General features: G+C 51.1%; 1 protein-coding gene across 11 annotated transcripts in view; it reads left to right on the forward strand.

The window, feature by feature from the left end:
- Nucleotides 1-12,687, forward strand: part of LOC147633300 (E3 ubiquitin-protein ligase UPL6-like) — a 117,534-nt gene that overhangs the window by 37,939 nt on the left and 66,908 nt on the right. For all 11 annotated transcript variants that reach the window (XR_015267090.1, XR_015267091.1, XR_015267094.1 and 8 more), the window contains one exon: nucleotides 6,046-6,157. Coding sequence is in view for 5 of the 11 variants with exons in the window: in XM_086806342.1 (XP_086662468.1) it covers nucleotides 6,046-6,157 (112 nt within the window). In the remaining 6 variants the exon portion in view is untranslated. The remainder of the gene's footprint in view (nucleotides 1-6,045; nucleotides 6,158-12,687) is intronic.

The following is a 12,687-nucleotide window of genomic DNA, read 5'->3' on the forward strand; positions in this document are numbered from 1 at the left end:
GATCCTCACGCTTGAAGGAGGAAGTCTTTTTAATAAAATTACAGTGGAGTTAACTTTGGTGATACCCACGCATGCATGTGGGGGATTAGTGGGGGTAGGTGACCATGCCCACCCCCACACTCACTTAAAAGTGGGGCTCCCCACCTTGGCCCCAAAGTGGGTGTCCAAAGGGGGTGCCCACTTTTAAATAAGTGTGAACACCTAACCTTATAAAATAAAGGGTTAGAATAAAAAAATATTAAAACAACATGTACGACATACTTACCACCTGTTCACATGCACCAAAACTTGTCAGAATACAGAGCAGACTTCACGACTCACTGGCAGGTGTCCCCGCTCAGTAAGTAACACGTCAAGCAGGCAAACACACAAATACATGTCATGCGAAAACAGTTTCAAACATGCAAAATATGTGTGCATGTGCAAAAAGTAACATGGACATATCTCCCGTTCATGGAACAAGTACAAAATATCTGTCGGCACAAAATTGGCACGACATAAAAACATATAAAAACATGGTCTTCCTATGGAGTGACAGTCCCATAAGTAAGACACAGTTCCAGGCACGAGTCTCCCTATGGTGTGACAGTCCCATAGGCAAAACACGGCATAAATACTGGCTCTTCCATGGCGTGACAGTCCCATGGATCGAACACAGTCCAGGTCATACACGGGTGGCACTGATCTGGCTCCCGTCCATACGACACCATCATGCTAACACACGGGTGGCACCAGTCTGGCTCCCGTCCATGTCAGCAAAAATACTGGCCTCTTCACACGAGACACCGGCCTGGCCTCAAGTGAACGAGACGCAAAAACTAGGAATGGACCAAATGGTCGGCCAATTGGTGACAGCCGGTGTCTCATGTGAAGGGGCCAGTATTTTGCATAACATGGACGGGAACCAGACTGGTGCCACCCGTGTGTTAGCAGGATGGTGTCGTATGGACGGGAGCCAGACTGGTGCCACCCGTGTATGACCTGGACTGTGTTCTATCCATGGGATTGTCACGCCATGGAAGAGCCAGTATTTGTGCCGTGTCTTGCCTATGGGACTGTCACTCCATAGGGAGGCTTGTGCCTGGATCTGTGTCTTATCTATGGGACTGTCACTACTTAGGAAGACCGGGATTTATGTTTTTTGTCGTGCCATCATTGTGTCTGACAGAAATGTTTAGTTCTTGTTCCATGAACGGGAGATATGTCCATGATACTGTTTGCACATGCATTCATGTTTGCATGCCTGGAACTGTCTTCGCGTGACTTGTATTCTTGTGTTTACCTGTTTGACGTGCCAATTGAGCGGGGATGCCTGCCGGTGAGTCGTGAAGTTTGCTCTGTCTTCTGATGAGTTTTGTTGTGTGTGAATAGGTGGTAAGTGTATTGCATTTGTTTATTTTATAGCATTCTTTTTAACCTTTGTTTTTATAAGGTTGCAGGTTCACACTCATTAATGAGTGGGCACCCTCCCCAATATCTCATAGTGCCCTTGGTAGGGTGGACACCCATTATGGGCACCCACATATGGGCCATGGTGGGGAGGGAACCCCTCACTTAATCATGTGTGTGGGGGTGGGTGCATGGCCACCTACCCTCCCTTGGGACTTTGGAACTGGCTCCCTCCATGCGATTCAGAGGTGGGCCGGCTAGCTGTTCGTCGTGTGTCCCTCCATGCAAATCAGGCGTGATACTTCTCTTGCATAAAAGCGGCTATGCATGGCCACCTTCTCTCTCATCTGGCCGCCAGGCGACCTCTCCATCGTTTTACCCGCAAGACGGCTGCACGCAAGTTCTGATTCGTCGCTGGCCCACAGGCGACTCTGCTTACTCTTGCGCACAGGTCTCTCTTCATCTTGCTCTGCAGACGGCTGCGCACAGGCCACCATCCTCTTGCCTTGCAAGTGACTGCGCACAGGTTCTTCTCCCATCTCTCTCCTTGCTTTGCAAGCGGCTGCACATAGGCGACTGCGCCTAGCCATCTCTTCATCCTGCTAGAGACGACTGCGCACAGGCGGCTGCATGTAGGTGGCTGTGCAGGTCTCCTCTGTCGCTTGCTGACAGGCGGCTGCGTGGTTGCGCACAGGTTCCCATCTCTCACCTTGCGGGCGACTGCACACACAGGACTTCTATCCAGCTTGCGCACAGGCGACTCCAGCTCCCCGTACTGTCGGGTAGCTGCTGGCAATTCATTCCCCCATCTCTCAAGCTGGCAGCAACAACAGTAATAAAGACTTCTCTCTTTTCATATGTGGGTGCCTAGTACTACTAAAGGCCATATCCATTATTTTACAAGGTAAGTGGATTGAGATTCAAGCAAAGGTCTTTGGTGTAAATCTTATGAGGGATACTCTCTGCTGCTAACACCCGTTCGGTGCCGGGTAGTCCAAGCTTCTGGAGAACCATGGTCCATGGGTGCCGAGATTGGGAGAGCCAGGCGTTAGTACGGGAGCGCCTGTTTGTGCGTGGTCCTGGAACACCAGTGGGGCGCTCTGCGGATTCCAGTGAAGGCACAGGACCGCAGAGATTAGACTGTTAGAAGTCATCTCCTGTCGAGTTTTATACACCAGGGCCTTTGTTGTGGGTGTGCCCGCCCTTATGAGGTGTTTTATTATTTTTCCCCACTCTCCGCATTTTTCCCCTATTTTTCCCATTTTTCTGTGGCTTGGGAGGCAGCCCTGAGTTGGCAGGAGGATTCATTTGCTGGCTGACTACATCAGATGTGTGTACTGGAGCTGGCCGACTGTACTGGATGCAGTCGTGGACCCTCAGAGCTGGCCGACTGGCTGCATCCTGCTGGCCGACTGTAGATGCAGTCGTGGAGCTTTCTTCAGCAGGCCGACTGCACATGTGGGGGCATATAAATAGGCCCCCACCCCCATACCACTCATTGTATTATACCCGGGATTTTCTTGTGTAGATAGAGCAGAGTTACACGCCTACATCTCTCTCTCTCTCTCTCTCTCTTGTGCTGTTTTTATTCTGCATGCGTTTTGCTTTTGTGTTTCCAGATCTGGTCATCATCTCTGCTGCGTATTCTGACATGGTATCAGAGCCCTAGGCTCTAGATAGTTCTTGGGATTTGTGTGAGCAAGAGGGGGACTGTTGTGTGGCTGATTGGTGGACTGTTTTGGGCTGATTGGGAAGAGAAGGTGCAAGAGGAAGGCGGGCTGATTTGCTGGACAGCCACTTGCAGGTATTAGTTCTTCTTTGTTCCCACCCACCCACCCTTTTCAGAGTACATCCCCGCAATGGCAGATCTGTTTGAGATGGCCGAGAGAAATGTGAAGATCCCGACACTCCCCACGTTCCCGGTGGACCGTCAGTTGGACGGGAGCAACTACGGCATATGGAAGATTATGATGGAATCTGTTCTGGAGTCTTATGACCTCGCTGTTTTCGTCGTTGTTGGTGTTCCACGGCCGGAAGTAGAGGAAGGGGAGTTACCGTCAAACCGAAAGGACCGGGAGGCCCACACACAAATGTGGGATCGTGTCAACGCCAGGGTTCGTTCGTTTATTTTCCTCAACTGCACACCACAGGTAATCAATCATGTAAAGCATATGACGCTGGCCAGAGGTATATGGCAGAATTTGGCCTCACTTTACAACAAGGTATCGCCCATGAAGAGGATTTTCTTGGAAGTACAGATGCGGGTTATGAGCCCTGCAAAGTCGTCGACGATGCGGAAGCATATTAACAAGCTGCGGGCTCTTCAGCAGGAAGTTCTTCAGGCTGGGAAGGAGATATCGTCAGAGGACATGGCCATAACGTTGCTGTCACATTTGCCCTCTTCGTACTCAGCATTTTACTCCTCTTTGATTACTAGTGGCAGGCTGAGCACCATCACGTGGGAGGAGCTTGTGCCCATGGTCCTGGACCAGGAGGAACGACCCACGAACCCTCCTCAGGGTGGAGGTTCGGAGGCCTTAACTGGCCAACGGTCGAAAGGCCGTCACTCGGGCAAAGGGAAGGCTTCATCGGAGAAGTCTTCTGAGAAGAAGTCTGACGCTGACCGCGAGAAACTGAAGGCAGAGAGGACCTGCAATGATTGTGGCGAGAAAGGCCACTATTGGAGGCAGTGTCCCAAGCGGAAGACCGAGAAGGGTGAAGATTCCTTAGTAGCAATCATGAAGACTCCGGCTTTTGTGCACCTGGAGGTGATAGACACCGTGACCACCCATATATATCGTGGGAATACTGTAGCTCTTTACTGACAATATATACGAGTGAATCTAAGACCTTGATGTCTCGTAGTATTCGGGACAAAGAACCTCTAGTAGATGAGGATGTTCTTTCCACGGGGACCTTTCGGAAAGCCAGGCAGGTGGCAGGTGATTACTTGCAGAAACCGGTGTTGATCCTTATGAGCAGTGTGATGCCCTTTTGACTCAGAAGCAGTATGGTTCATTGATCTGGTTGATGGACACCAGATTGGACGGGAGCTTCCTGATGAGGCGGTTGAGCTCATGGTTGCGGATGACTCTTTGGGAGGCAGGATTGTGTTTCCTGTGGTTTCTGCGGCGTGCGAAGGATCAGGGACTCTTTTACACAGGAGGGGGATTGTTGGATGGAGTCCGACTCCACGGTTGGAGTGACTCGCTTTGGGGAGGAGATCCGGACACGAGGAGATCTACTTCAGGCCCAGGAGCAGTATTACGGAGCAGTAGGAGACAGTCATCTTTTGCTTTGTCGAGAACAGAGGCAGAGTACCGGGCTGTTTGTGATGCCGCTTGTGAGGTGGTGAGGATGCAGAGGTTGCATGGCAGGTTTGGGCTTCCACTGGAGGAACCCATGGTCATCCAGAGGCACTTTGTTCGTGAACAGATCGCTGCTGATGACATCCTGCTAGAGTTTTGTTCGACGGAGGACAGTACGGTGGACCTCTTCATGAAGTCGCTCTCTCAGGATTCGCTCAGGCGGCACCCGAGCTCCCAGTGGTTGGTTTCACAGCCAGAAGCTGAGAGGGGGTGTTAGAAGTCATCTCCTGTCCAGTTTTATACACCAGGGCCTTTGTTGTGGGTGTGCCCGCCCTTATGAGGTGTTTTATCATTTTTCCCCACTCTCCGCATTTTCCCCTATTTTTCCCATTTTTTTGTGGCTTGGGAGGCAGCCCTGAGTTGGCAGGAGGATCCATTTGCTGGCTGACTACATCAGATGTGTGTACTGGAGCTGGCCGACTGTACTTGATGCAGTCGTGGACCCTCAGAGCTGGCCGATTGTAGGTGCAGTCGTGGAGCCTTTTTCAGCAGGCCGACTGCACATGTGGGGGCATATAAATAGGCCCCCACCCCCATACCACTCATTGTATTATACCCGGGATTTTCTTGTGTATATAGAGTAGAGTTACACGCCTACATCTCTCTCTCTCTTGTGCTGTTTTTATTCTGCATGCGTTTTGCTCTCGTGTTCCCAGATCTGGGCATCATCTCCGCTGCGTATTCTGACATAGACTTCTTCAAGTGGATTGCTCTCCTTCGAACGTCTACTTCAAGTCTCTTGTTTGGTAACTGTGTTCATCTCAGTTGTACATGGACATCATCTGGTTCATTGAACCCATGGAGCATTGTATCACTTAAATACTCCCAATAATATATCATATATTGAGGGGGGGGGGTCGGCCCGTTCCGGCCCCAGTGCTGGTGTCCATTGATCATCATTTCATTTCATTTCAGTTTTCAGTTGTTATTGAGTTGTCCATTCATATTGTGATATTTAAGTTGTGCTATTTACGTGTGTGGGTGTCCAACGAAGTCTATTCCCACTTGACGGGATCGGTTTCACCAACACCACGTGTATTGTTTACCTAATCCCTAGTGTAGAGCCCACTGAAGTCAGGTTATGGCTAGAGCACAACCAAGGCCTGATGCAGATCTTAACTTTGAAAGCGTCCACTTGTGGGGATACCAAATTGTGACTAATAATTCAATTTAATAGGTACTAGACCTAGAAAGCACACTTATTATTATTGATGAATGAAAATTCCTTTTACACTCCCATGTCATAAGCTATTTTTAACAGTTTACTTCATGATTTTGTGTTTTATAGGTGACTTAATGACACTCTTCAGCAGCAGCGACTTCTCTCTAAGTAGCTCTATAGTGGAACGCCGTATCAAAAAGCTCTCCTTCCTTTGTTTGCAAGGTGTTCATCATTATCGGTGAGTTCAAATAATCCTTTTCCTCCAATTCATCACATCTCATAAATTATTTGAAGCACTTTTTTTTTCTTTTTTTGGTCTTTATGTATTGTTGTAAGACTACTGCAAGTGTTTAACAGAGACAAAATGAGAGTGGAAGACTGAAAACACATAAATGCAAGCACATTTAGTAACCCTACAACTAATCTCTAAATTATTGTGTGAGTGAATGCTCAAAATATGAAAGTTTGTTTCACAAATACTGCAAACCTAAGATATAGTAGGCTTACTCTGCTAATTCTAACACAGGCTTGTGAGCTCCTGCTTAACTGCTGAGGAGGTGGCAGATAGATTGATGACTGAAGTGGAGAGAGGAGGGGCCTATTTATAGGGTCACCAGCCTCCCCATCTACTGGTTGGCAGTCGGCTGGTCTGCCTGACCTACCGCCAACTTGCTCGACCTACTGTCAGATCACATTTACGTAGGCTAGTTCACATCCCACTGCTATCCACCTGTCCAGTGCCTGGGGCGGCCTGTCCTTGACAGGGAGCTAACCGGCTTGGGGCTCTACTGATCTGCAGGTGCATCATATTTGTCCCCACTAAGGTTGCAACTATCCTCAGTTTTAGGGTATCCATGTGGGCGCCTTGCACAAGTATTGAAAAACTCCGATCTCATTAAAGGTACTGGATGTCCTTAAGAAATTTGAGACCACTGTGCGTCTTGTTCTGAAGCTAACATTGCACTCTTTGTCTTGTCAATGCAAATGTGCAAATGTATCTCCTAACCAAATTGCCAATCAAGCACCTCTTGATGAAGTATTTGCCACTGGTCTAGTATTTCTTGATGAAGTACTAGCCCCTAATGAGAATTCTCTCCTGAATGCTCTTGATAGACTCCCTTTTAAAAGTCACGGAAACATCTCCATCCACTAGCACATGGATCACTAAACCCCTCTTTTCCAAATCCAATGCTTACCTACAGGATGAAAGTGTCGAAAGGTTAGACAACGCTCCTTAAAATCACCGATTCGAATGTTAGCATGACTTTCATCATTTTCATCTCCTGTGTTGTGAGAGTAGGAAGATGGCCGACTCTTCGGCTTCCCGACTCTTGAGTTTCTGCCTAGCCTATTTATAGGCATTGCCCCCCATCATTCTCATTGATCAGTGTTGAGTGTTTTCCACCCTTGCCTTCTGTTAGAATTGTGCATCTCAGTGTTCTGGGGCTTTACCATTTATCTGGCATTTTATTGTATTTTCCCTATTTATTTGTCTTGTGAGCAGTCGGCCAGCCCTAGAGGCAATCGGGGCCATTGCCATTGTAAAGCTTTGCTGCTGTCATAAAAGGTGATCTTGTCCAACTCTCTCAATCTCCTTTGCACTCTCTCATATGTTTACGGTTTATACTTCCGCCTGTGCTATCTCCTTCATGGTATCATTCGCTTAGGTCCACGCTGCTCCAAGCTCTGCAAATCTGCCCGCTGTCACATCTTTGCCTTGCGTTTTCTGCCCTATCTCCTCCTGGCTGAAGATCAGCCCCAAATAGTGGCTGCGTTTCACACATTGCTGCGTTTTCTGGTCCAACCAGTCCTTCTTGCTGCCGGCCAGTTTTGGTGGCTGCGTTTTCTCCTACAAGGCCAGTCCTTCTGTGCTTGTGCGGACCATCACCGAGGAGGTCTCACTGGCAGTGCAAACTCTTACCAGTGCTCATCAGGTGTGGTCAAAATTGGAGGATCTCTTTGCACAAGATTCATTGACGAGGGCAGTTACCTTGCAGGGGCAGCTCTACGGCTTGTTATTTCTTGAAGGCAGTTCCTTGCAATCTTTTCTCATGAAGGCCAAGGTCATCCATGACCAGTTACTGGTTATGGGTGCTGCTTTGTCCTCTTCTGAGCTGATTGCTTTTATCCTCACCAAGCTTCCTCCAGACTATGATGTTCCCCATGTGCTTCCAGCCATAAGAGGCTTGTGGACGGGAGAGGGGACTAATTACAGCTCCAGTTTTACTGGTGCATGGAGACTGTGATTTGGAGTTCCAAGCATTAGGCATTTGGCAGGACATGGGTTATCTTTGGTATAGTAGAGATTATGAACTGGATCTGTTCCAAGTTCATTGTTCGAGGCTTTTGGGACGTGATGTGTTCCGTCCACTGTTGGGGATTATAGGCGCGGTATGTCCAGCAGCTCATCATCTATTCTTGGAGTTCACTGCACACTTGTGTGGGAATTCGTGGCCAAGCAAAGTTCCTTGTTGTTTGTGGTGGCATCTTGTTTTGAGGAAACAGGTTGGTGGGTGCTCTCGTAAAGCTTTACTGCTGTAATAAAAGGTGATCTTGTCGACCTCTCTCAATCTCCTTTGCACTCTCTCATATGTTTACTGTTTATACTTCCGCCTGTGCTCTCTCCTTCACCTTTTGCACACGGAGCCCACTCCTTGCCTCCTCGGGCAGTTGTATTCAGCTTCTGAAGTTATTCATCAGCATTTTCTCTCTCTCTCTCTCTCTCTCTCTCTCTCTCTCTCTCTCTCTCTCTTTGCCTGCATCTTTCTGTCTCTTCGTTGCCTGCATCTCTCTCTTCGCCCCCTTTCCCCACCTGCCCTTGCTCATCTCTCTCTTTGCAGCCCGAGGGTTCGCGGATCCTCACATTGGAGACGGTGCCTACACCGGAGGATTCAGAGCATCATTGCGAGGCATCGGGCTCGTCCGACCAAGCATCTCACTATGGCAGATATCCAGGCCATCCGGCAGAGACCCATGCTAGAGCTCCTAGGATGATTACCACTCCAGCCATATACTGTTGTACTCACTGTCACTTTTGTACTCCCCCATATTCATGTATCCATGTACTCATGTACCCCATTTTGACGAGTAGCATTAGCTTCCCACTCTCCCTAGTTGCTGCTTCCGGATGCTCCCTATTGATGTATTGTAGGGCTCGATACTTACCTTCAATTCTTTCTTTTCTTTTCCAGACAGTGTATCAGATGTCACATGGTTGTAACTTTGGTCTCATAGGTCACTTTGGCCTTTTGAAGACGTTAATATAACATTTCATTTCTCTTTCTCTCTCTCTGGAGGCCGAAGCGGAAATATGGAAGGAAGAGAAGCTTACCATGCAAGAGGAGTGGGAGAAGGAAAAGCCCACCATGGAGGCGGAAATCAACCTTTTGAAGGGCGAAGTGGCATCCTTACGCGATCGTCCACGGGAGGAAGGAGAGACTCTTGAGGTGGACAAAGAGGCAATCAAAGAAGAGATCACCAAAACCCTCACCCACACAATCGAGGGGAAAATGGAGGCGGCCCGCGAAGGATGGGTAGAAGTGATGAAGAAGAACATCAAAAAGGAGGTGCAAGAAGATGTACAAGTGATGAAGAAGAACATCAAGAAGGAGGTACAAGAAGATGTACACATGATGCAGTCTACTCTTGATGAAGAGAAGATGCGACGGATCGAGCGCCTAAACATCCGAGTCACAGGGATACCAGAGAGCACTGCCTCCACGCCCGAGATTGACGGGCGGAACCTATGTACCAAGCTCGGACTAAAGGAGGATGAGCCGCTCCCATTCACTAGAATATGGAGGACAACCCGAAAGGACTCCACCAAAGGCAAGGTCTTAGTGCTACAGTTCCCGGACGAGAGAGTAGGACGAGCTTTATGAGAAGACGGGCTATCTTGAGGAGCTTGCTAGGGGACCCCATCTACTTCGATGATGACCTCACATGGATGCAGCTGGAGCATAGAAGATTGTGCATGCCGAAGATCAAGGCGGCACGCAAAGAAGGGAAGAAGGCACATTATAGGGATGGTCACATCTACATTGATGAGAAGAGGGTCAATAGCGCCATCTGGCCTATGAGACACGGAGGAAACAACATGAAGACAAAGAGATACACATAGCAGTCTGGAACTATGATGGAGTCCTATGGACACATCCTGGGAGACTTGAGGAGGTGATGGAGGGCCAGGATATCATCTTGATGACAGAGACACATGAGACCCCGGAGAGGGGCTTACCACGGGTTGAGGGTTATTTGTGGGAGTCAGCTCACCGACAGGGGATGAGACAGGCCACCTCCCGAGGTTCAGGAGGTATTGCAGTGCTTTTCAGACATGGGTTACATGAACATGTTCGAGTCGTAGCACGAGACTCGGAGGCGAGATACATGTGGATTAGCTTACGCCTCTCGGAGACCAGATGGATATATATCGCCCTTTGCTACTTTCCTCCAAAGGGGTCGCGGTTTGCCACCACCGAGGAGCCGGGTGGAGGAGAGGCTAGTGAGTCTCCATACTCTGTCTTATCTGAGGAGATCTTACACTATTCGACACTGGGAGAAGTCTTTTTGATGGGGGACTTCAATGCACGGACTCAGAGCAGACAGTGCGAGATCTATGACTTTGAGGATCCCTTGAGACTAGAGCCGCTAGATACAGAGGATACAGGGACCACTCGGATCTCCGCTGACGGAGGAGCTGACAGCACTGGATATGGGCAACATTTGCTGGAGCTTGGGGCTCGACACCATCTCGTTATTTATAACGGGATGACTCGGTGGCCAGATTCAGGTGGGTTGACTTGCTTTCCAGTGGGGGGCGGCGGCAGTACAGTGGACTATGTGATGGGATCCCGGGAGGCAGCAGATATGGTGTCTCACTTTACCGTACCACCATGCCCCATTGGGGCGGATCATACATATCTATCCCTCACTTTCAGGAGCTTACTGGAGACCCACCCACCCATCATACAGTCACCACGCACTATTTTCCACTTCACTCAGGACCTAGCCGATGTGTATGACTCATGTTCATGATCAGCTATTTGCCTTAGACCCATCGGCGCCCATGGCTATGCTCACCTCCCAGCTCTCACATGTACTGCACTCCGCAACCGCGAGGAGTTTTCCATACCACATACAGACAGGACAGCCACCTACATCTGGGAGCATGCCCCAGAATCGATGGTATGATGATGAGTACAGAAACCTTTACCGCAGTCTCCGAGTGCAGAGGGCTCGCGGCGGGGAATATAGCGTGCACCACATCGAATTTGGAAAAACTGCGTCGATCTGCTCCTGCGAGCTGCGCCCCAACCCCCCCCCCTCCCGTCTACCCTCCCCCTGCTGCTCCTCGCCGTCGCGCGCCCCCCTCTCCACCCCCCCCCCCCCCCCCGTCCCCCGCCTCTCCTCCGCCTCTCTCCCCCGCCTCCTTCCTCGCTTCCTCCCCCGCCATCTCTCCCCCCCTCTTCGCGACCTTCTGCAAGGCAGCCTCGTTGGCGTGCTGCCAAGATCGTCAGCGTTGGTTTTTTGGGACGTGGCTACTACCAGGTGGATTTCGAGTCCCCCCAAGCAGCTCAGACGGTGCTGGCTCGGAGCCCCATTGCCCTCCGCTCATCCCGGGCGTTCCTGGCACGATGGACTCACGGTTTCGACCCCGCTTCTGACCCGCTAGCAGGCGCGACAGGTTTCCCCATCACTATCTGCTTTCCTGGACTCCGCAGGGAGTACTTGCTCCTCTTGTCATCCATTGGCAAGGCGTTCGGGCAGGTGGTGGAGACGCCTCAGACAGCGGCATGGTTTTCAATGCACCAAACCAAGTTTATGCTTCACAAGAAAATTTGAGTTATGTTTAAGCTTTGAACGTGATAGCTCGGGCAGCAGGACTCCCGGCCATTCGTGTGGTGGTTCCGTCACCGGAGTCCCTCCTGAAGACGATCCTCCTCCCTTGTCTTTTTGGAGGACATATGATACAGCGCGTGGAGTATTCGGGCCTCCCCGGCCAGTGCTACATCTGTCGGGAGATGGCCTCGCACGCGCCTGTCCCCGCAAGGGGGTTCATCCTTCACACTCTGCCGCCTCTGGACCCCCTTCAGGAGGCCCGAGGGGTGGCCATCCACCTCAGAGACCGGACATCCCTGGCTCGTCTCAGCAGGCGCCATCATGTGACGAGCAGGCCCCGACGGAGGATGCCGCGCAGTCCCAGGAGGCTGGCGGATGGCAGGAGGTTCGCCGGCGGAAACACCCGGCCCACAGGGACCGTCGCAGACGCCAGCAGGCAGCACAGACTGGCGGACAGGCGACCCCGGCTGGCGTCCAGGCACCTACCCGCACTTATGCTCCAGTCAGGGATAGGCGGCCAGCAGGTCCCACCCCGATGGACGAGGATTCAGTCTCAGTGCCCGTTGAGGCCGCCGGTGGTGCCCCCCACGTGGAGACCCCGCTCCCACCTCCCCCCGCGGGGGGCCCCGCCCCCTCCATGGAGCAGATTCCTGAGGATCCCGAGCCGCACTCTGCGACCCCCGGCCCCTCTTCCCCTCACTCGGAGAGCACTCCTTCCTCCCCCCCCTCTCCCCCCCCCAGTCCCCCCCTCCCGCCTCCCCCGGCGGCCCCCCCTGACACCTCTCCTTTGGCAGATGCCTCTCCATCCTTTCCTCGCTCTCCCCCCTCCTCTCCGCGAGCCACCATCCCTCCCTCGGCCTCTCCAGGATACTCCTCCAGACCACCCACTGCCCCGGGGCAACGCAGCTGGGTAGGCCAGAGCTCAGTTCA

This window comes from Cibotium barometz, chromosome 12 (genome assembly GCF_041138505.1).
Source record: "Cibotium barometz isolate CiBa-2024 chromosome 12, ASM4113850v1, whole genome shotgun sequence".
NCBI lineage: Eukaryota > Viridiplantae > Streptophyta > Polypodiopsida > Cyatheales > Cibotiaceae > Cibotium > Cibotium barometz.